The sequence below is a fragment of the Colletes latitarsis genome, chromosome 9 (genome assembly GCF_051014445.1).
Source record: "Colletes latitarsis isolate SP2378_abdomen chromosome 9, iyColLati1, whole genome shotgun sequence".
Classification (NCBI taxonomy): domain Eukaryota; kingdom Metazoa; phylum Arthropoda; class Insecta; order Hymenoptera; family Colletidae; genus Colletes; species Colletes latitarsis.
Genome location: NC_135142.1, coordinates 24,822,483 through 24,847,528, shown reverse-complemented (window position 1 = coordinate 24,847,528; position 25,046 = coordinate 24,822,483). Strand labels below are relative to the sequence as shown.

Below are 25,046 nucleotides of genomic sequence, written 5' to 3'. Positions count from 1 at the left end.
AATAAATAAAATTTTAATTCCTGCTAATAGTGTTGCATTTGATTAAAGTTGAATGCCCGCTATATGTATAACCATTTCTACTCTACGTCCATTTAATTTTGTCCGCGGCTGAATGTATCTTTTACGTTATTAAATTATGCAGTCTGAAATGGCGTTTATTTTAATTAATTAAAATTAACGATTGTTCTTTCTATGACTCAAACAACGAAACAAAGTTTAGTTGGCCCAAATAACATCCTGGTAGTTGTGTGCTAAGGAGGAGCTTATATGCATGATCTTCTAAACAAGAATATGACCTACTGAAAGTAATATTTTAATACTCGTATTTGACAGTACGAATACTTAGGAATATCATTCCCAATCGGGTAAGTAAAACCATCATCTGGAAATCGATGACACGACAGTCAATGTTTAAACGTTTTTAATGAAACGTATTTATCATTTTCGTAATTGTAATTTCATTATTCATCTCACACTATAACCGAAATACGGACTAATATCATTCGTGACATGGTAAAATATGAGCGGCACCAGTATTCGGGTGACGCAGTCCCCTGTGGATTTTACGTGTCATCCATATCCGTGTGACATGGTAATCAACGTGTTAAGGATATCGAATTATCGTTACATCGATGTTCGAATCACATAATATTACTATTTTGTAATAATTTTATACTGTCAGAATGTATTAGAAACTTGTTACTACGGAACATTTTGGAAATATAATTGAATATTATAAGTAACAAATAATTCTTAAAAGTAACAAACACAAAAAGTCACAAAATTTGAGGAGTTAAGAGGCATCAATCTGTGTGAAAAAAGACTGTTGCCAAGAGCATGATTGAACCAAGATACTGTCCAAACCAGAAGAAAGGTTCATAAAATTTTTTGCTAGGAACATAGTGTTATGTGCAACGTAACGGGTGTAACCGATATTGGGTGGACCTCGATAAGTCACCGAAATACGCCCACTTTCGAACGAAGATATGCTTCGTTCCTGATCATTTGATGCAGTCTGTGACGAACTTTCCACGCTAAAGGGTCGGCTGCAGCATCCGGCAGGAAATGTCACAGTGAAATTCGATCGAACGATTCGAACTGTCGTTGCGATGGGTACGAGATCGCAATGGTTGCTGCTAACTTACCTGGGATTTTGCGCGGCATGGATGGACGAGAGGTGCGACGTTCCCCGCGACACTTTGGGAAACACAATTTCCGTCGATCTCATCTTTAAACGAAAAAACAAACTGAGAAGATAGAAACTCGAGCTTCTAATGTCCCCCAACGTAACTTTAATCTATTTATTTTCAGGCCCGTGTTGGAGTCCAGAGACGGAAGCCTGTTCATTTCCGCCGCGAGGGACAGGAATATCACCCTTAAAATTCTGGGCAACGGTTACGTGAACGTCAACGAAATTAATTTGCTACACGTCGCGTCCGCGGTACCGATTTTGTGCTCGATCAACGACGCAACAACGATCGGTAGATCAATGGAATAATTGGTACATTTACAGGCGCAAAACGCGACGCATTTGATCGAGAGATGGCGAACGGGGTATCTGGCGGAGGTGGAATCGAATTTGCAACGACTGACGCAGATCGTGGAAGGGCCAGAGGGGTTGCAACGAAGAATGGCCGTTTTGAAGGGACTCGGGGAGGCTAACGTCACGTCCCAATCTTGGAACGGTCAAGCAAGTGTCTGGAAAATATTTAAAGGCTTTGTTAGAAAAATTATTACAAGATTAAGTCGTTCCAGTTATAAGTATTACGTACCAGAGTTGGACGAAATTTAATTCGAGAATAAAAATTTTCGAATCGTACACGTCGTTTCTCAAGAGTACTCAAAATGCTTCGAACGAATTTATCTTGTAGTAATTTTTTTACGCTACGAGATAACTTAGGCAATGATTATAAAATTAATATTATTTCCAGTCTGATACGCAGGTCAATTTCAAATTTCGTATGCTCACCAATCGAGTACGTACAGAAGCATCAATTTAACGTTAACGCTTAACGGAGTTCGCGATCGTTTATAGAAAATTTTTTAGGTGAGACGGCTGCAAAACAAAGTGGCATCGATTGAGGCGAAATTGAAGGAGAACAATTGTATAAGCAATCCTTGTCAGAACGGTGGCACGTGTCAAGACCTTTACGAGGGCTACCAATGCCACTGTACGTCCAATTGGGAGGTAAACAGACAAGAATCGTACGCGTTAGGAATTCTTTCTTTTCCTGTCAGTAATATCAAACTATTATAGGGTCCGAACTGCGTGATCGACGTGAACGAGTGCGTGCGTTTGCTGGGTACGGACCTTGGATGCCAAAACGGTGCTACGTGTCTCAATCTTCCAGGATCATACAAGTTTAAATCTTTCTTCTTCGCAGTATCGTCGTTTTATCGTACCGTAATAATTTTAACGACTTAATTTTCAATCGCCAGATGCAACTGCGCCTCGGGATGGCACGGTCTTCACTGCACGACCAAGACGTCCGTTTGCAACACGCAGAATTCCGACGAGCTGTGCGGCCACGGTGTCTGTGTGACCAAAACTGAGTCTCCTTTGGGCTACTCGTGTATCTGCGACCAAGTAATCACCGATCGACTTCTCAATTGCTTCTTCGATCTGTTCACGTTTTCAATTCGAAACTGTTACTTCTTTCAGGGTTGGCAATCGGACGGCACCGATCCAGCCTGCGTCAAGGACGTAAACGAATGCGCGGGAAACCATCGACCTTGCTCCGTGAACCCTTGGGTCGACTGTCGTAACGCTCCTGGCTCCTTCTTCTGCGACTCGTGTCCCCGTGGTTACATGGGAAACGGTTACTATTGCAACGACATCGACGAGTGTCTCGAAGACAACGGCGGTTGCAGCAAGTCCCCCTGGGTACAATGTATCAACACGATGGTAAGAAAACAATTTTTTAAGCATCCTTCCAATGCTAAGGTGTTAGTCGTTTAGAAAAAAGGAAACAGCTTGTACCAGCTTTTAGAAGTTCCAGTTTCCAGTTTTCGTTTATATATGTAGCCCTTTGACACCAAATTGTACATTTTCTCACATAGTTTCTTTTCTCCATTCTTCCCTATGCTATGAGCATCTCATAACATATCTTAATTTCTTCCGACTGCAATTACGACACATCATCGATGAATCTCCGAATTCTTGTTACGAACAGGGTTCGAGGATGTGCGGATCGTGTCCAACGGGATACCGCGGCGACGGTGTGACCTGCATTTACGTCGGTGGTTGCGCGATCAACAACGGCGGCTGTCACCCGTACGCGAAGTGCGTCGAGAATCCAGCACTTACAAGCGACTACGTGCTGTGCCGTTGTCCAGCCGGTTACTCGGGCAATGGAATCGGTCCAAATGGTTGTCAGCCGATAACTGACGTGTCCGCTGGTACAGCCTGCGCCAGTAATCCCTGCGTCCATGGCAGGTGTGTTCCTGGATCCATCGAGCAACACTACGTTTGCGTGTGCGAGTCCGGCTACACTGGTAAATATTTTATAGAACCGAATCACGCTCGATGGTGACGTTCGATATCTTTCTCGCGCGAGCTCCTTACGAACTGGAACCGAGAAACGTGCCAGAGATGGACGAAATTCTCGTCCGAACAAACGAAAACTAATCTATCCTCTGCTCGATAAATCATTAATTTAGAGTTTCTATTCGAGAATGTACCGACCCAAGAGAAAACGTCCAAGCAAATATACTTAGAATCAATATAATGTCGTTTAATCACCTTTCCTGGATGATCCATAATGTAAAGGGCTAGATAAAAATGATAGCGATCCCTGTGTATATTTCAGGACTCACGTGCAACGATACGATAAATCCATGCTTGCCGAATCCATGCCAGAACAATGGCGTCTGTACGGTAGTTCATGGCGCCGTGACTTGCGACTGTCCAGCGACAGCTACGGGAAACAGATGCGAGACACTGCGACAAACTTGTGGCGGTGTGTCGCGAAATTCCATGGGCAACCTGCAGTTCCCCGTCGCCGGGAACATAGTTTATCAACACGGGCTGAGCTGCGCGTGGGTGGTGATCACCAATAGCTCGCTCGTATTGAACCTCACGTTTACCCGGTTCAATCTCGAAGACTCGACCGACTGCAAGTTCGACTTCCTGCAGGTACGAAGATAACGGTTGCATTCGTAGACCGTTTCGCCCTTATCTAGACTCCCGAGTTCAGTTTCGTAGATAGATTTCTGGAGCCACAGCTGCCCCCGCGCGGGGAACAGTATACTGGATGATTCCAGAAACTAGGACAGGCTGTAGCTCTTTTCCAAACGGAGATAAAACGAATTGATAGAGGAAAAGTTAGATCCCCGGACGGGAACTATCTTTCGCTGATATAATTTTTTTCTCTCTGGCGTAATACGCTCTTACGCTTGCTTTTGTACGCGCGAAAGTATTTCCTTTCGTGCAACAAATCTTTGAGGATGCAATGCGTTCCAGATACACGACGGGAGAAACGCTGGCAGCCAAATAATTGGCAGATTCTGTGGAAACAAGTTGCCCAATGGGAACGGAACCATCATATCCACCCACAACACTTTGTACTTGTGGTTCCATTCGGACAGCAGCGTATCTCACGACGGGTTCGCTTTACATTGGAATAGCATCGAACCTGTCTGCGGAGGTAGACTGACGGACGATTATGGCACGATAAGTTCTCCAGGCTCGCCGGGAAGGTACCCACCCAACAGAGATTGTTTTTGGAGCATCAACGTTAATCCGACGAAGAGAATACAATTCCACTTTGGCCAGTTAATGCTGGAGGAGCATCCGACGTGCCAGAGCGACTATCTGGAGGTAAAGGATCGAAACGTGGTCCATAATCATTGACACAGTTCGTCGATTACTTGATTCTGGCTACTAGTATTTGGTAACTTTTCGCTACCAAACTTGTTTTCGTGCAGAACAGAAAAGTATTTGTCCGATGTTTACGCAGATCGTCGGCGAACTAGACGAGCGATTAGGTCTCTACTGCAACCATACGCGTCCACCGCCTCTCATCGCGCCCGGCTCGGAAGCTATGATTCATTTTCATTCCGACAGCGCTGGCCAAGATTCCGGTTTCCAGATTCACTACTCCACCATCGAAGGTAAAGTCTTCGAACTGAACGCGTTATGAACTTCTAACGCTTTAAAAAATAATTAAAACAAAATGTATAGTGTCTCGAAATTACGAGTTAACAAACTCAGACGCAGAAAGATGAGAAGAATCCATCGACACGATCGTTTCGTTTACCAAGACAATTGCTCTAATAGAAAAATTGTTCCCCCAGGAATACCGGGTTGCAGCGGAGTATACACCGCTCCTACTGGCACGATCAGCCTGCCCACGCACACGTCCACGTATCGTGAGAACATGGAGTGCGACTGGAGGATACAAATGCCACACGGTGAACGAATACAGATCACTTGGTCCAAGTTCGAACTCGAAGATTCGACTTCGTGTGAATTCGACTACGTCAAGGTATCCTCTGTTACAAGAAATTATAAAGAACGATACGAGAAAAATTCGTCTTTTCGTGTAAAATAAAAGTCTGAAATAATGATTTCTTAATTTTCGACGTATACCAAATCGGAGAACAATTATTGCTCTTTTTCAGATATTCGATGGCCCGACCAGCGACTCCCCGTTGCTCGGACGATTCTGCGGCACGACGATACCGCCCACGATCAGATCGACCTCAAACGCGTTGCTGGTGATTTTTAAGTCCGATTGGATGTTAGGAATGGGAGGTTTCACCTTCGCCTACAACATTATCTGCGGCGGGGTGTTCACCGCGAGTTCCGGGACTTTCCACTCGCCGATGTACCCGAACTCGTACCACCATTCCAGAATCTGTACGTACGAGATCGAGCAACCGGCCGGGATGAGGATCGCCCTGAGCATAACGGACCTGGACATCGAGGGCATCAATCCGCCGGAATGTTTCTTCGATTTTCTGGAGATCTTCGATGGCGATAGCGAGAACAGCGCCAACCTCGCGACTCTTTGTGGCAACAAGGAGAACCTCATAGAGCCCTATTATTCCACCCACAACTTTATGTTCTTAAAATTCAGCACCGACGGCAGCGTCTCCGGGCGCGGCTTCATGGCGAATTACACTACGATCCCGAGCCGTACGTATCCGTCGAATAATCATAATTATATCGCGAGTAACCGAGTTCTTCCGCCCACAGTAAGGAGCATAACCAAACCAATAATCACAAGTTTCGTATATGTAGATCGTTATTTACTGCTAAGAGTATAGGAGGATATCAAAAAACAAACATTATAGTTATCTTTATCACAGTCAAAGGTAACATAAGAAACTTTTTCAGTAATTAATGTCTTCCCGTTTGGCAATGAAGAAAAGAATAGATTGACTCAGTTTTGCAACAGTTCGTAAACATAATATTTATATGGTATTTCTTAGCGATATGTTTGCATCTAGCAATTTCAAACGATTACAATCGCTCGCAATCGGTCGAACAAAAAAATACGCAAGTAACGTAAGAGTAAATACATATCCAATTTAGTAGTTAACCTGTTTTGAAGTAAACGTTCAAGTTATTCCAATGTAGTCTAAACTTGCGATTAATTATTGGTTTGGATTCTCAGGATGCGGAGGATTGCTCAAAGCTCCGGTTGGAACAATTCAGAGTCCAGTCGACGATGAAAAGTATTTGAACTATGAGACGTGTATCTGGACGATACAAGCACCGCCGGGATACGTAGTGCAAATCATGTGGTTAACGTTCGACTTGGAATACCACAATGAATGCATGAACGATTATGTGAAAATATATGAATATCACACGATATCCGAAGCGGATCTCCTAGGCACGTACGTAGGAATTCTTTTAACGGAAACGTAACCTTTTTCAATTTGCACCCTCTACGTCACTGTTCCGTCGAAACTTGCAGCTTCTGTGGCACCAAGAAACCACCGATAATAACGTCGCAAGGCAACAGCATGACCGTCCGGTTCGAAACCGATTCCTCCGTAACCCGTCAAGGATTCGTTGCGTCGTATTTCTTCATCGACGGTTCGAAAGTCTGCGGCGGTCACTTCATTAGATTAAACGGGGTGATCAAGTCGCCGAATTATCCCGAATCGTATTCGAACAAACGGGAATGCACGTGGGTGATCGAAGCCCCGAACAGACAGAAAGTGATCCTGAACGTTGAGGATTTCGAATTGGAGTCTCACAGTACGTGTATATTCGACTATTTGGAAATCAGGTAAAATCGCTGTCGCGATCGTGATCGATTCGCCGCGAATACGATAATCGTATGGTCGATTCTCTACATAGAAACGGTGGCTACGATACGTCGCCATTGATAGGAAAATTCTGTGGCACCGACATCCCTTCGCAAATCATCAGTCAAACCAATCAAATATATTTGAAGTTCGTGTCCGACGTGTCGAAAATGTACAAGGGATTCAGTATCGAATGGGACAGTACCACGTCAGGTGAGCGAATCGAAACAATTATTAAACGTAACGATTAGTAAATGTTAGCTACTTTGAACGGTTTCAGGCTGCGGCGGAACTATGATAGCCGCCAGCGGCGACATCATATCACCGAATTACCCGCAACAGTACCTGCCGAACTCGTATTGCACTTGGAAGATCCACGTGGCGTCGGGCAGTTTGGTACGATTGCTAATAGTGGACCTCAATCTCGAGTCTTACAGCAAATGTAGATTCGACTACATAGAAATATCCGAGGGAGAGAAGCAAACGAACAGGCAGAAATACTGTGGCCATCCGTATCCCAAAGTCATTTCCGCCAACTCGAATATAATGACTATTCGGTTCCGCAGTGACTTTTCGACGTCCGAGCGCGGTTTCCATCTGAAGTACGAAACAAGTGAGTCGATTCTTTTCCTATTTTGCCGCTCGATAAGTAAAAAATTTCGAATAATATTCTATCGTAAGAGGCTTCGTTTCCGAAGAAAATCGTCTTTGAAGATTTATCGGTCGCGGACGCGACGGAGTAGATCTTGAATATCGACGCGAGTAGAAACGGTGAATAATGGACAGACGCGGGAGACAAATGGTATTCGATCTCGCTTCTGTGCGATGAAATTTTCAAATTCATTCGTCTCGTAGCAACAAATTTTATTCAAACTTTTCTATTAACGCGTACCGTGTACGTGTTTTTGCAGTTTGTCAGAACACGCTGACCGGTTACTACGGTGTGATCGAGTCGCCAAATTTCCCGAACAAATACGAGCGCAACTTGAACTGCAGTTGGAAGATAGACGCGCCTCGCGGCAACCGCCTAAACTTGACCTTCTCGCATTTCGATCTCGAGAAACCAAACGACTGCCGATACGATTACGTGGAGGTGAAGGAGGGCGAGTACGACGTCCCGAAAACCGAAATCGCCAAACTGTGCGACTCGGACAGTCCTCCGGCAAAGATTCACTCCACGCAGCATCAGGTGTTCGTCAAGTTCGTCACCGATGGTCAATGGGAGGGCAACGGTTTCCGGTTAGAATGGGCGGTGGATGGCTGCGGAGGACACCTGACCAGACCTTCTGGGCAGATCACGTCGCCAGGGTATCCGTCAGGCTACCCGATAGACGTCGATTGCAGATGGCTGATCGAAGTTGATTACACGCACAGCGTGGAATTGACTATTCACGACGTGAGTACATGGAAACGTTCTTTCTCTAGAGAACCAATGATTTTACTCCACTCGACAAGTACCTAGTGGCTAGATGAGCCCATCACGTGTAAGTACAGTCCCGTAGCATGTGGGACTGGATTCTACACACGAAAACAATAAAAAAAGTTCATATAAACATACGTATGTTGATATACAAAATACCTACTTAATAACGTCGGAATGCTACGTGAAAGAATTGTACAAGACTTCCATGAAATTCGAACAATTCCTGGACGAATGGAAAGAGTAAGACAGTCAATGATGAAATTTCTCCAGGCCTGTGTTTAGATACAAGTAGCTCATTTGAGCAAATACGATGTGTGAAAGGAGAAACTCGTCATAACTCGAGAACAAGGTCGAATAGGGTGTATGTTTATATGAACCTTTTTTATTTCATGTGTAGAATCTAATCCTGAAGTGGGTTCCACATGCTACGAGACACCTTGTATGTGTCGCTTGTAGGATAATGAATATAATAAGTATCGTATCATTTATAATATTATAAGTCCTTTTCGTCGGAGGAAGTTGTACGGATCAAAATTGACGTTCCTGTTGTCAGATCAATACCGAGAAGTTGAGGGGCTGCTTCTTCGACAAGCTTGCAATCTACAACGGCGAAGACTCGACTGGCCTGAAATTGGTTGAGATCTGTTACTCGGAGAACCCTGTGGTGTTCACCAGCACCGGAAGCAAGATGTTCTTGGAATTCCATTCCGACGTGTCTTATGCTGCCCGCGGTTTCAATCTCACCTACAGGAGTGTCCCGATCGTTTGTGGCGGTCTCTTCACCGCCGATACAGGGATCATACATTCGACCAACTACCCGCAGAATTATCCCAACAATCAGCTCTGCGAATGGCTGATACGAGTGGACGAAAATTACGTCGTGAACGTCACCTTCCTTGAATTCGATCTCGAGAAAACCGCCAATTGTACGGACGATTATGTCAAGGTAAAGAAAAAATCACGCAGAATATTTTCTCAGTGAAATCTCTTGATACAATTGTCTGCCACCGACTCGTCCACGAAATAGCCCATTAAAGAATTATTGTTATATTCGTTCGACCCCTGGTTACGATTATCGTACAGACGGAAATAAATCTGTTCGCAGATATACGATGGCCCGACGCAGGACTCGCCGTTAATGGCGAACCTCTGTCGAAACATTTTGCCGCCTCCCTTCGTTTCCACCGCGAACGAAATGCTGATCGTAATGAGAACAGATGGATTATTAGCAGCGAAAGGGTTCAAGGCGGAGTACGCCAGGGCATGTGGCGCTCGATTGATCGTGAAGGATCAAGGTTACTTGACTCCAGCCAGAAGTTTCACCGGCAATTATGAGATAGTGGACAACTGGAACTGTACATGGACATTGATCGCTGAGGATCCAGGTACAACTGTTTCGAATTACAAGGCGTTCAACAAATATTACTTTGTGTTACACTTGTCGTTTAGAGCAATTCGAAGACCGAGACTATTGAATTTCTGTTGCGATAGGGGATCACGTCACTGTGTCTTTCACGCATCTGGAAATGATCGTGAGTGAAGTGGATCCCAATGACTGCTGGTTGTCCTATATAGAGATCCACGAAGGCACTAGCATGGAGGGTCCCTCTCGAGGAAAATGGTGTGGTAGCGTTGTACCGTTGCCGATAACGAGCACCGGGAATGCACTCACGGTGCATTTATACGTATCGGGCTACGATTTCCATGGACACTTCGCCCTCACGTACTCGGTTCTAAATTCAGGTAAACGATTCTGCCCCTTTTTATCCTCTTTCGCTTGCGACAACCATCGAAGAGTCTCGTTGAGGGACGCGTTAGACGTTTCTATGTCCTTCGACCAAAAATCTTAATTCATTTCTACGAACAAAGTTCCTTAACGATGTTTCGAAAAAGAGAAACTATAAACAACTTATAATCGAAAGGCTTTCCAGGGGGAAAAAGCCAGGAATAATAAATGGAAGCGACTGGAATTCAGATATCGAACTCTTATCGAGCAAATTAATTAATAATCGACAATGACTACGTTTCAGCGTGCGGGGGAACTTATACATCGTATCCAGGAGTGATCGCTTCGCCAGGATATCCGAACTCTTACCCGTTGAACGCCGAGTGCGTTTGGATCCTGGAGAACTCGCCCGGGAACCAGTTGATCCTGACGTTCAAAGAATTCGAACTCCAGCAGAGCGAGAACTGTGATCTGGATTACCTGGAGATACGCGAGGATAGCGGGATAGGGAAGATAATCAACGTGTTGTGCGGGACTGACGCCGACACTGTCAGATCCTCGGCCAAACTGTGGATCAAGTTCAAAAGCGATGCCGAAACGGTGGCGAAGGGCTTCGTGGCCGAGTATACTTTCCAGAGTGGAGGCGATCTTTCTGGACCCACTGGACGTATCACGTCGCCCCTCTACCCGATCCCCTACAAACAAACCGACACCATAACTTGGCGAATCACAGTCGAGTTCCAATGGGCAATTCGCATCGAGATCAGCGATCTGTTCGTAGAAAACTCTGGTTCCGGTTGCTTCAAGTATCTGAGGGTGAGCAGAATACAATGTTCGTCCGTTTCGTAGATTATTAACCCGACGTATTTGATCGATCAGATCTACGACGGTTATAACAACGAAGCGCCAGTTTTACTGGAGACCTGCAAGTTCGACAAAGGCCAACCCGTCACGACCATCGGCAACGTGGCTTTCATCGAACTGACATCCGACTTCCTTCGATTGGGCAGCTGGTTCGACCTCACGTGGTTGCAAGTGCCGAAGGATGAAAATGTCCTGAACACCGAAATCAAGCGTAGGCACTACTCTGCCGATAAATTAAACGCGAAGCAATCTTGAAGAGCATTCTATAAGACGTGTATTTTTACGATTCTTTTCGATAACTTTTTGTCCAAATATCACACGCGTATTTATTTTTCTATTGTCTCGTACCCCATAAAGTTGGTCTTACGATATCAGAGTACGCGGAGGGTGTAAAAAGAGGCATCGATTTTATTTTATCTTCAAACTATGGAGACCGATAATACCACAATTGTTTATCGAATTAATCGTATGAAAATTTACCTTTCGCTAATAGAGTACCATATTTTGAATACAGTGTCGAATTGTACCAAAGAAGTAGCTCTCACGAGTTACTCTAACGTGACCTACCAGTTTACCTCGCCCGGCTGGCCCCACGGTTACGACGTCAATCTCGATTGCACCTGGGTGTTCACCTCTGTGCCAGGAACTCATTTGATTCTGATAATACTTGCCATGGATTTAGAGGAGTCCACCAACTGCGTGGCAGACGCCCTATCGGTCTACGATGGCAATGCTTTGACGTCTACGGAGAACGCTGTCCTGATACAACGATTATGTTTAGCGAATTCCACGTTAGTGGAGGTGAAGGCTGGCAACGTGATGACGGTGAAATTCGAATCGGACGTATATATAAACAAGACTGGCTTCAGCGCTTATGTTTATTGGGGTAACATAATTTTCAAAATTTATTTACTCGCAAAGAATTCCGTTCCTCTATACGGGTAGCAACGATTGGACTACCGCTGGACACAATTACAACTTTGGTTCATTTTTGGCTCATTTATACGATGCCTAATTTTCCCATGATCTTTCAATTTTTATCGAGGCATCATCCAAGAAATTTTTTCGTACAAAAATACTGACGACCCACGCTCCGTTAATTTAGATTGCGGTGGAAAACTGGAGGGCCCGAACGGAGTGATCGAAGTCATGAACAAGACCTTTGGTAGAGCAGCGTACACTTGGCGTGTGTCGTGCGAATGGGACGTCGTAGTGAAGACCGGGCGTACGATAGAAGTGATCGTTGAGAAAATATCGACGGTGGATAATACGAAGTGCACCGACTATTACATGGTGCTGATATTTTGCATAGAAGAACTAATTTCGCCGGAAAGCAATTATTTTATTTCGTATCGTTTGCTGTTGCAGTTGAAGAACGGCGACAAAATGTCGTCTTCTTTGCTGGGCAAAGGAAAATATTGCGCCAATGACACGCTTCCAACCTTAATGACCTCCGGTAATCGTCTTTACGTAGCGCTTACTGGCCAGCCAAATATGAACTTCAAGATGAAATACAGGTGACCGTACTACTTTCTCGTTATCTCTAGGAAAATTAAAAAAGAACTCGCTAATCAGAGAATGTTGAAGATACGCTATCCCTATATATTATATTTCATATGAGGGAAAGTAGCGAATGAATTTAGCGAATCAATTATACTATTATCCACTGTTCTTTTCCCACATTATCGATTTTTTTATCATTTCAGAGAAGTGGGCTTAACATGCGGTGGCGAATATGTGGCGAACAATGATTTGGAAATTAGCACGCCTAACTATCCGAACATTCCGCCGCCGTTCACCGAGTGCAAGTGGACCTTATTGACGCCGACCAAAGAATTGATATCCCTCGACTTCATAGACAGATTTGATCTGCTTTACACTCCAAAGTCAGTTATCAGTCTCCAATTAACTTTTCAGAGCTTAGGTCGAACGTTTCACGTGACGGGGGGAAAAATATATATTTCAGTTGTGTCACTGAGTACGTGGAAATAAAAGACGGTGGGACAGAGTATTCGAAGCTGCTGGGAAGATTTTGCGGCGACGTCGCGCCCAGCACCATAAAGAGCACCGGAAATATGTTATACATTCACTATTTCTCGGATATTCCCGAACCGAAGAATGGCTTCAACGTCAAGGTCACAATCGGAAGTATGTTTGTACAAGGTTTACCCATTTTCAACCGTTTCTTCCTTCTGGTACGGAAGAGCAAATAAATTTCCAAACCTCTTGACTCTCGTTCTTGAAACCTTCGTTAAGTATGAACACTAATTATAGTCAAGAAACTTCATCGAGAGATTTTTCAAACAGTCACGCTCGATTCTAAAACATCCAATTGTTAAGAGATAATCAAATTGTATGAAAAGCGATCGAGGGATAAAATGGAGAAAAAGACAAAGAAATAATATTTTCGGTTCCATTTCTCATTATGTATCGATCGATGTTTCTCATTTTGATCACAGACATTTGCGGCGGAACGATACGAGGTACAAAGGGCGTCATCAATTCTCCAAATTACCCATTCTATTATCCGACAAATCAAACGTGCGTCTGGCGGATTATCGCTCCGATAGATCACAGTTTGAAACTCGAATTTCGCGATATACATTTACCTGGCTTCTTGAATTGCAAGCGTATGGATCATGTGACGATCAGCGAGCCCACGATGTCAAATGAGACAGGTAAACCAACGTTCTGAAACATATACAAGAATAATTATATCTTATTGCTTAATGATAATTGCCATTCTAAGTGTCTACTGATTCACGGATTTCAGAAACAACTGTTTCATATAAAATACGTGTAATTTTAGAGTTTTCGTTTTAAAAGCTACAAACGAGCCGCTAATGTTGAATTAATTAATTTCATCATTCAGATACCGAAATCGGAACTTATTGCGGAAACAAGAAGCCCGAAATCATTGAGACATCATCAAACGAGGCTATTATCACGTTCGTGTCCGATACTAACGATTATAGGATGTCCAGAGGTTTCAGTATCAACTTCACGTCTAGCATAGATAGTAAGTGTAAATTTAATAGTCCCGGACTCACAACTTTAAGAAATTAATAATTAACCCCAAGTAATTTTACCCTTCGTCGTAGCTGAGATTCATAAGTAAGGTTCGTTACAAGAGTCTGATGGAATTGTTTGTTGCAGTTTGCGGTGGCGAATTGACTGCAATGTCCGGCATAATCAAATCGAACGGATATCCCAACGTTGCAACGAGTTCCAGGTATTAAGAAAATTCTAAAAATACTAATTAATTGTTGAACTAAATTAAAGACTGTTGAAACAATCAGTCTCGTTATTTGTTTTTGTATGCTAATTCGTATTAAATCGCACGTTGACTTTGTAGATACTGCGATTGGAGAATCCGATTACCAAAAGGTTACCAAGTAGTGGTCAACATATTGGACATGGACGTTGGTGTGGGCAATATGCCGATACATATGAGCCTTTCGGTTATTATCGACGAAATTTTAATATCGTTCAAAATTTCGTTCCCAATTTCTGTTTAATCCGACCGTTTCTCTTCGTATTCTAGTTTTACAACGATTTCCGATTCAGATCGAGGATAAAAATGCTTTCGCAAAACGATACTATGAGGGAAATAAAAAGCTCTAGCAACACAATGATGATTGGTTACTCGCTGCACCCTGGATATCGCGGATTTAAATTGCGTTACACAGGCGTGGCGCCAGCTCGTACGTTTTAATTAAAACGATTATAGAAAAGCATAATTTAAATAACAATGTCGTAAATATTACAGCTTGCGGCAGAGAGGTGAAGGGTGTTAACGGCACTTTGCAACCTCCGTCAGTTCGGCCTTTCAACGAATCATCGTATTATTGCACATGGAGCATAGAAGCACCCAAGAGTATGGTGGCCTATGGGAACGATATTGGATTGACACTGTCGATAAGAGTAACTGGTTTCGTGGGCGGTATGCCGAGTTCCATTCACCAAAGAATATGCTACAATTATCAATACATTATGCTAACAGGTGAGCCGAAGACGCGACAGTCTTAGATTTCAATCAACGTCATCCACACAACAGAATATATTTTATTTTCTAGACTACGCTATGGTATGCGGAAATTACACGGAACCGACGTATCTAACGAGCCCGAAGCACCTTAACGAGCTAATTGTAAGTCGAATCGATTCACGGATAACTTTCGTTCGTTATTTTTCAGTTTCTTTCAATCTAAATAATCAACGCTTGGCATTACTACGTATTATCTCGTTTTCGTTCATCTAATATACCGACGAAGTTCGATCGTCTAACTTAGAAACACCCTACACACTATTCAACGTTATTTGAATGAACCGTTCCCCATTTATTTGGAAATTTATCGATCCCTTTTGCATATAAATGAATGAAGTTTGATTTAAGAAAGTTGTTTACGCGTACTCACGAACTCGGTTACCGTTGTTGAATAATTCTCCATTTAATGAATTTTTCAAAGCTCGGAAAAGATTGATACGATGCCTGATGAATATGGCGGATGTAGCAAAATTGAGAAACCGCGTTTTAAAATTTTCAGAAAATTTCTTATCGCTGTCGAGGAACATCCGTAAAGTGCTTCTCCCTCCCCTTCGCTTTAATGAAACTTCGTAGTTCCGTAGAAAGGCCAAAAATAAGGGACACTTAGTTTTTTAGCGGCAGTAACTCAAGTCTAAGGGTTGAAACTACCCTCTAAAGTGTCACCACCTAATGCTATCTTGTAAATTATTGGAGATCCAAGAAACTTTTTCGAGCAACTTCTTTATGAGTTTTGACGAGAAATAATACCAGTAAAAATATTTAATAAAAGGGTTAAAAAATCGCTTTCGTATAAAAAAAATTATAAAAACTCAACCACTGAACAGTGTACACTCTTTGAGGGGGTTTACTCGTGTTTCTATGATAAAATTTAAAATATTGACTCGACGCAATAATAAACACGATTTGTCGATTGATATTATCGTAGCAGTATCGCAAATTTGCAGGTCGTGAACAGCACTTACGGTAAACCGATGAAGTACGATATTCAGTATCGCTGGCAACCCTGTGGAGGTATTCTGAAGGAACCGCTCAATCTGATAGTAACACCGAAGAATGTATCGTATCCAGTAAACTGTGCCTGGTATGTCATGTCGCCGGACAGTGGACAGACGATGCAACTCAGCTTTAAAAAGATGAACATGTCCGCCAGTTGTACGCAGAGTTACATCAGCGTCAAGTAAGAAATTATTACGTTGCATCATAAGTAAATTTTCTGAAACGTTTTCGTCGCGTTCAAACGATCGAGCCGAGACGATTAATTTTCCTTTCAGAAACGGTGGTCCCTTATCGCCAGAAATGGGCCATTACTGCGGTAACGCGATTCCGAACAGCATAACCAGTACAGCGAACAAACTGTACATAGAATATTTCTCGACCGGCGAACCGAACGAGTTCGAAATAGAGGTTGGATACACGGACAACGTCTGCGGCGGCAGTCGTAGCGCCAACAACAGACAGATCTCCTCGCCAGGGTAACGAAAACTACATAAACACGAATTGCATCGAAGAAGTAATTGGCTCTAACGAAAGGAATTTGCATGTCTTCGCAGGTTCCCTAAATCGTACAAAAATAACGAGGAGTGCACCTGGGAAATTACTGCGGTTAACGGATACCACGTGGGATTGGTTTTCATTGATCGTTTCAATTTGGAAAGTAGCACGGATTGTCAGAATGATTACGTGCAGGTGCGTAAGAAATTCGCGTTACTTGGCGAAAACTGACTTTGGGCACACGGGCTCTTTTTACGTGAAATACTTAATTAGATTTCATTTATGCTCCAATCATTTTTCAAATCGACGAAGACGTGGCAAACGTTGGCTCAAAAAACAAAACAAATCTGACTGAAATTAATCTCGAATTTTTTATGATTTCTGGAATTCTCGAAACAGATATTCGACTGGAGAAACGGAACCAATGGCATTGGTTGGCAGAGCATCGGAAAGGTTTGCGGCAGAACCACGCCTCCGGCATTTAATGCGACTAGCAATCGAATGAAGGTTACGTTCCACACTAACGAGCGTATCCAAGGCGATGGTTTCCGTGCCCAATGGTACGAGAATTGCGGCGGAATTTTCGAGGTCACCAATACCGCGAAGATCATCGAGTCGCCGGGTTATCCGAATCTGTATCGGCCCAATTCGTTCTGCAACTATACTCTGGTCGCCCCGGGAGAGAACATTATTGTGGAGTTCATGGAGTTCCAGCTCGAACGCGGTGAGAAACAATGCGCAACGTTGATCGTTAATTGAAAGGAACGAAAGGCAATCGAACGCTTTCGAATCAAATTTTCTATGCTCCAAACGATCCTCGAAATATCTTTTTTATGACAATATCATATAATGTTGGTTTTAAAACTTTCGCCTGGTTTTTCGTAAAAAACAATGACTTTATTATATTATTTAAGGAACAAACAATTCCTATAACTGGAACGTTCATACAATAGGAGTTTGCTAATACTTCCTACTACCTATTGATTTTTCATTCAAATAACCGGAGTTCTCGTTCTGATCGATAAAATCAGTCATTTAGAACTTCGATTAATCGGTAACCGAATAAAATTTCGTTCCAATAAATGAAATTTACTCGGCAAAAGTGTAATATACAGGGTGTTCGGCTACCCCTGGGAAAAATTTTAATAGAGGATTCTAGAGGCCAAAATAAGACGAAAATCAAGAATACCAATTTGTTGATGGAGGCTTCGTTAAAAAGTTATTAACAATTAAATTCAAAAATTTCAAATCGTTCTGGAAAAATTATTTTCGGTTGCGGGGGTCAATTACAATCATTTTTGGTGAATAGACATACCCCGAAATCTTGCGCATTTTCGAGAAAAAAATTCAGTACAGGCGAAACTTTAAATGTATATAACTTTTCTAAGAAACACGTAACTTAGGTCGCAGAGATTGTCAATTCGACAATCTGACAATTATAACGAACTCGCCTTTCGGAGGAGAGGAAGAAACTTACTGCAGTGACAATAAACCACCAATATTGGATTCGTATGACAAAACTGAGATCATCTTCAGATCGGATAAATACATTCAACGTACAGGCTTCGCGTTTAAATACATCCTCAAAGGTATGTTTTTCAACGTTGTTGCATTTAACGATTCGAGTATCGGGCGAGTCAGAATAACCACCGTTTGCAATTTACGTTTAAAATTATACGACGATAAAGTGAGTGTTCGAACAACAGATTTTAACGTCGATTTACGTTGTCAAAAGGCTGCGGCGGAAACATGACGAAACCTGGAAAAATCAAACCTCTGATGAAAGGTGACGAATACTTCCCAAATCTAAACTGCGTTTGGAGGATCGAGGCACCCCCGGATAAAAGCGTCGTTCTACGTTTCGAGAGTTTCGTGTTAGAATTGGTTCACAGGTAACTTTGCGTTCACCGTAACGTCAACAATATTCGATAACATGCAACATTGCAGTTGCGTCTTCGACAACGTCGAGATTTACGATGGGGAAGAGATCAATGAGGACAAGAGATTGGGCAAATTGTGTGGAAACCTGACGGAAAACCTGCCCGTTTTCAAATCCACTAACAACACCATGGTCGTCCAGTTTTACGCCGACCGGAGTCGCCATTACGGTGGCTTTACCGCGGAGGTGAATCTCGTGATCCGAGCCTTATTGGATTTTCTCGTAGCCGTGTTCGAAATCGAATTTTTCGAAGTACGTCGAACGTTTTCGAGCCTTTGAATAATTTCGTAGGTCCTGTTCGTGAAGAGCATTGCAGCAGGTTGCGGCGGTAGCATCAACCTGACCACGACGAGTACCTATCAATTCAAAACGCAGAAAGGTTCTACTTACGAAAGCCTGGAGGATTGTCACTGGGACGTAACTACACACCCGAGTAAAAATATCAGATTCACTATTAACAGCATGGACCTCAAGAACAATACCTACATTAATAATACCAAAGAATACAACGGCGATTATTTAGAGGCGAGTCTTTACCCAAAGTCGTTTACCTGTCGTTCTGTCATGGACGAATTTATTTTTTCTTTACATCGCGATGAGAACTAAATGATTTTCGATCAGGTTCGCGATGGTACTGGCCCCTTCTCCGAACTAATTGGCAAATACTACGGTACTCGGTCGTCGCCACTCGTCGTTACGTCCAGCGGAAACTCGCTTTGGATACGATTCTTCAGCGATGGCACGCTGGAAGGAACCGGTGTCACCGGAACGTTCGAAACCATCGAAAGTAAAACACAGACACAAAGCGACACAAGTGCAGCGAGCGTGATAGAATATTTGTATAGCGAGTAATTTCAGAAAATGTCTCCAAACTTTTCTTAACGCAAAACATTTGGACGTATTTCTAGAAACGTTTAACCCTTAAGTGGATTATTGGGGTCTCTGCAAGTTTAAACTAATATTCTGTAACGCATGTCAATGTAATTATTTGAAAATTTCCATCCATTTACCAATTTGGTAAGAATCAACATTAAGTAAAATAATTCAGTTGAGATTGAAGGTCCACTTAAGGGTTGAAACAAGTATTCTCTACTTTTTTAAAATTAACTACCGTACGAATACTTTTCACGCTCGCTGTAAATCCGTTCGATCGAGTCGGCGTTTACTAAAGAAAGATTCGTCCGTTTCAGCGATTTGTCACTACGCTCACATGATAACGAACGACACGAAATACGAGCTCACTTCGCCAAATTACCCTAACAATTACGAACCGAGTGTACGGTGTCGTTGGCAGTTAGAAAACAACATGGCATACAGCGAGAAAGTAATGATACATTTTAAAGATCTGGACTTACCCAGCTCGGCTAAGTGCGAAGACAGTTATCTTGAAATTTCTGATAGCTATGTAAGCTACCTTTTATTTACACCTATCATAAATTACAAAGAGATGTAAATAAAACCTTAATCCTGAACCTAATATTTCGTTCGCTTAGAATACGAAGCACACCGGTGAGGGCTTTGGAAAAGGTTTGATTTGGTCTGGCGACGGCGACGGTGCTATGTACATGGTAATTAAATTGTTCTACCAAAAATTTTCAAGTTCGTTGATGGAAAAATACAATCAAAATTAATTGTAAAGTTTGTGAAGTTCATTCCAATTTATCAATTTTGTATGGCTTTTCTACAGGGCTCTCACTTGCCTACGACCTCGTACAGGTACTGCGGCCACTCGGTGCCCGGCGATTACTACAGGTAGACAAAATGTCGATCATTTCTGACGTTCTCAATCGCGATGACATAAAATTTACCTTTCCTTCGATACAGTTACAGTTCCATTGTCGACGTAACGTTCAAAGGAGACAGCGCCGGTGCTCATAAGGGTTTCAAAATCGAATACAGCAGCGCAAACTGCAATCGAAATTACACAACACCACAGGGACGAATCGTTCAGGAAGGAGGAGAGGATTGCTGGATCACGGTCATAGCACCGGTCAATTACACCATTTCTCTATACTTCAACAGGTTCACACTTTACGATCCGAACATGTGCACGCAATCCTCGCTCAAAGCAAGTGTCCCTCTGTTTTCTCTTACGTTCAACGTAGATTCATTGGAATATTAGCGTGTCTCATTAAATATTTATACGTAGTTCCGAAACGCTTTGTATATTCCCCTAACGATACACTAACAAGTATATCAAACGTCAGATAATACTTGTTTGAAAAAGTATTTAACTAACTCGAAAATACGCGATATTTTGTGGGACGCCCTAATATTAGATAAACAGATATAAACAGATTTGACGTTAAAACTCTTCATTTCTCATGCTAATATCGTGCAGGTGTACGACGGTGGTTTCAACGATAAACTTTTAGCCATGCTGTGCGGAACGGAAATACCGAGTCCTATTTTCAGTACCGGCAACAAGTTGAGTTTACATTCTTGGTCTTCATGGTTCAGTAACTTCCAATTATACGACATTTCTTTCACTACCACGGACAAAGGTATGTAAACAGAACGTTGCAAAGTATACTGGTCATGTAGAAAGATTGATTTTATTCAAAGATCATTTTACTTCCCGAGAAAATAATCTTCTTCGAAGGGTTTATCTCTATACTCTAACTTGATCAAATAAAACGTAGGTCGTGGTTGCGGTGGTCGACTGTACAACTACGCGGGGTCATTCACGTCGCCCATGTATCCGAACGAGTATCGAAATAACACAATCTGCGAGTGGCTCGTGGAGGTACCATCTGACATGAAGGTGAACTTAGAGTTCACCGTGTTCGACATTGGTACCAGCACCAATTGCAAGACCAAGTCCAACATTCTAATGATTTACGAAGTCGAGCAAAACGGAGACAAAACTCTGGCCAACACTTTCTGCGGAGGGGTAATCTCGAATAAAAATTCTTAAATCGCGATTATTTGTTCCGACTAAGAAACGATTAAAAACTATCTAAAAATTCCCGAGCAACTTCTACGCTTGATTCCATTTCTCGGATTCTAGTAAAGATTGACATCTTCACGAACAAAACTCAATCACAAAATTCGTTTCCTTTCAGGATAATCTACAGTCGTTCCAGACCAATACCGATCGAGTAATGGTGCAGTACATATCAACGGTGAATAACGTTGGAAGCGGTTGGGTCATCAATTTTGAAGGGCAACCTTTTTGAAAATAATTCGAAGGTTAGAGCCTCTGATCTTACGCGAACGATCCATAAAAAATTTTGTAAACATTTTTTGCAGAACAAGTATACTTAATAGTTTTCTGAGTCGATGCAAGCTGTTTTTTATTGTCAGGAATAACTATAAGAATACATCATTCTATATATTTCTGATTTCCTCCCAGTAACTGTTTAAGAACCCAAATGAAATCAATAACCAAAGAATGCTTGAATCGTCTTAAAAACGATTAAGCTTATTTAAAAAATGTATTTATTCTTCGAAATATATGTACATTTCACAGGTTAACGACACGGTACGTTCATGTTATTTTGTTTGTGTAGTACAACCTGCGGCGACGACGAAAGACGAAAAGGCTCGCTGCGCCAAGATCTGACAACGATTAATCGTCGCAATATCTTATTTGTAAATAAAAAAACACATCGACGTTGCGTTTACGTTCACGATTCGATGTAGATAAAGATTAAATGAACAGAATTTAATAGAAGTGCGATATCCAATTTATCCTCTTAATTGACTCCCCGCAAAGAACTGATTGCGTAAATCTCAATAGATATTATATCAACTTAGATATACTTAGCTTAAAAAATCATGATTTCGATATAATCGTATTGATGAAATGACAAGATATGACGGTCGTAGATATCAAACATTCAAAATTCACGCTTCGTCGCAATCCTCCGTGGCCTCTTCTTTCTGAGCTTTCTGGCAACTTGTTTTCTCTTCTTCCTGCTCCGCCTCGACTTCCTGTCCGTTCAAAACGGTTTCTTCCACCGCCTCTTCTTCTTCTTGCGCCACCGCCCTCTTCTTCCTATTTTTTTCTTGCTTATTCTTCTCTGCCTTCTTCTTGTCCTTCTTCGTCTGCGACTTCGCTTTGGGTTCCTCCGCGTTCGCTTCCGCTGGTTCCTCCTCGACCTCCGACGCGGTTTTCTCTTTCTTCTCCTTAAGCTTCTTCTTCTTGTCTACTTTCGTCGCTTTCTCAGCCTTCTCGGCGTTCTTGTTTTCCACCTTCCGCTTCGACTTCGTATCGCTCTCCAATTCGGTCTGCTCGTCGACTTTCGTCTCGTCCTTCAGCTTCTTTTCCTTCTTGCTCTTCTTCGAATTCTTCTGATGAGCTTCTTGCGACTCCACCGAGTACTTGGACTGTTTCTTCTTCGACTTATCCTTGGGCGTCTCGTTCAACCTCTCATTCGGTTCCACGTTCTCCTTTTCTTTTAGCTTCTTGTTTTTCGACTTGTACGCTTTCCCGGAGTCCTTGGCTTCCACGTTGCTTTCCGAATAAGCCTCGTCGTTCTTGCCCTCGGACGAGCTGCTCCTTCTCTTCTTCGATTGCAGTTTCTTGTCCTCGCTGTCCTTCGACTTTCCTTCCCTGGAAAAGCCGAATCGAACGCCGTTAGATGCGCCTATCGTCGAGGAAAATCGGCACAGAAGCAAAGTCCGTGGTGACAATCGAAGATAAGACGACCGCTGAACGGTTGCGTAATTGTTATTTTATTTTGCGGAAACAGATGCGTTCGCGCCAGGGACTTACATCGAAACGAGGAACAAAGGAGAAAGTTTTCTTTGGAAAACGTTATCAATGAAAGTTAAGGAAACGCCGATAAGATAAATGCATCTAATTTCGACGTCAATAGTCATCGACGCTTTCATTTGAAATTCAAAATATTTCGTTAATACAATCGTTAAGTGATTGATACAATACTCTTAATTTATCGATATCGATAAAACTGTATTTCTGGATAAGAAAATGTAAACAAAGGATTGCCTATACAGAAATTACTCGGTTAAATCTCCAATTTGCAACGGTTCAAAATGACGGATACATACTTCGAGTACGCTACATCTCTCTTTTTCTTGTTGTAACCGCCCCCTTCGGCTTCTTTGTCAGGCTTCTTCGCGAACGCCTCAGAGACGAACACCGTGGCGATCAGAAAAATGACTAACAGCGTCCAGATCCTGAGAAACCCACGAAAATATTAGAACAGTCGCGGTTTGGACGAAGAACAAACACGCGCGAAACTCGAACGCAACTGGGAATCAAAATATTTGCCTCACCGCATTTCGCCTCGCTGAAGGGATCACTGATCGATAAACACAGCTTTGAGAACGATCGAAAGCACGATCCAGCACAACACTGACTGCCGTTCGCTGGCCTCCTTATATCTTATACGTGTCCTCCGGTTGATATCTCGATAAACACGCGCGCTGCGTTTCAACGTTTACGTGGCCTACGAACAGATTGGCGATATCGGCGCCTATATCACCGCGAAATCGATCTCCAATAGGGCCACGATAGCTCCCAGGCGCGCAAAGTTCGAAGTTCGAACCTCGAGATCGATCCACTTTCTTTGTTGACGCTCTGTCGCGGTATTTTCTAAACTTTCTTAGTCACGGAACACTTTTTATCTATGCAGAGTGTCCCGATGTGATCGTAGTGCAGCCAAGAATTTGTACGAGCAATCGTTGTCGAAAGAAATTACCAAAAAACTTTGATAATCGGTATCGCTCCAGCTCGTTTTATACAAGTACTTTTAGAGTTAATACCAAAAAATGTTGTGGTTAACTAAACTTTTTTTTCAAGTTTAATTTTGACGATTTGTACATTAAAACGCAATACAGAACAATATCAAATATCCATTGATAAAATTGAACGTCTTCGAGACAAATTTGAACGAAGAGTTACGTCAGGAATCATTTTAGTCTCGCTACAGTGTCACTGGAACCTGAGCCGGAAATAGCAAATCATACTCCCTTCTCATTCTTGAATTTTTCTGAGATATGTCTTTCCATTTTTGTTCTGTCATTGATACATTCTAATTCATCGGTCACATCGACGATTTCTGCCATTCGACTAACGCGAGAGAAGATATTAATTGGGTCGGTTGATATCTAATCTGCGTACTTGCAGACTTTGACGTCAGTGAGCACTCAATAGGAATACTATAATGTAACAAACACATGCAGTTATTCCGCAGGTAATTTCCGAGAAACCCTTTGTCGAATTATTGAAGCGACAGACTTTTTGGTATTTATCATTAAACAAAGTTTCAATTATTTTAATTCACCAAATTGATTTGTCGAGTATTGAAATTAATCCACTTAA

At 42.5% G+C, this 25,046-nt stretch overlaps 2 protein-coding genes across 3 annotated transcripts in view; one reads left to right on the top strand and one right to left on the bottom strand.

Moving 5' to 3' along the window:
- LOC143345509 (uncharacterized) overlaps positions 1-24,149 on the bottom strand; it is a 219,690-nt gene extending 195,541 nt beyond the window's left edge. The window contains exons 1-3 of one of the 2 annotated variants that reach the window (XR_013080276.1): positions 23,999-24,149; positions 23,771-23,899; positions 22,324-23,312 (exon numbers count right to left, since the gene is read on the bottom strand). Coding sequence is in view for 1 of the 2 variants with exons in the window: in XM_076772705.1 (XP_076628820.1) it covers positions 22,604-23,312; positions 23,771-23,899; positions 23,999-24,003 (843 nt within the window). In the remaining variant the exon portion in view is untranslated. Of the gene's footprint in view, positions 1-22,294; positions 23,313-23,770; positions 23,900-23,998 lie in introns of those variants that run through there. The other variant, XM_076772705.1, reaches the window with a different exon arrangement.
- Cubn (Cubilin) lies at positions 1,005-22,445 on the top strand. Its single transcript, XM_076772706.1, has 53 exons — positions 1,005-1,177; positions 1,312-1,441; positions 1,514-1,696; positions 1,932-1,976; positions 2,048-2,188; positions 2,258-2,361; positions 2,440-2,587; positions 2,663-2,905; positions 3,174-3,495; positions 3,810-4,135; positions 4,463-4,819; positions 4,959-5,112; positions 5,296-5,486; positions 5,623-6,139; positions 6,621-6,846; positions 6,927-7,244; positions 7,316-7,476; positions 7,544-7,876; positions 8,175-8,659; positions 9,240-9,632; positions 9,792-10,071; positions 10,178-10,429; positions 10,717-11,228; positions 11,292-11,487; positions 11,791-12,162; positions 12,382-12,569; positions 12,645-12,793; positions 12,983-13,162; positions 13,243-13,424; positions 13,736-13,954; positions 14,149-14,295; positions 14,433-14,508; positions 14,632-14,737; positions 14,821-14,980; positions 15,046-15,279; positions 15,353-15,426; positions 16,269-16,501; positions 16,596-16,796; positions 16,875-17,010; positions 17,215-17,539; positions 18,219-18,404; positions 18,551-18,707; positions 18,763-18,940; positions 19,046-19,279; positions 19,376-19,541; positions 19,945-20,159; positions 20,248-20,322; positions 20,442-20,506; positions 20,579-20,822; positions 21,096-21,258; positions 21,397-21,647; positions 21,820-21,946; positions 22,267-22,445. The coding sequence occupies exons 1-52, from the start codon at positions 1,110-1,112 to the stop codon at positions 21,931-21,933; spliced, it is 11,115 nt and encodes a 3,704-aa protein (XP_076628821.1). The 5' UTR covers positions 1,005-1,109; the 3' UTR covers positions 21,934-21,946; positions 22,267-22,445.
- Positions 24,150-25,046: the final 897 nt, after the last annotated feature.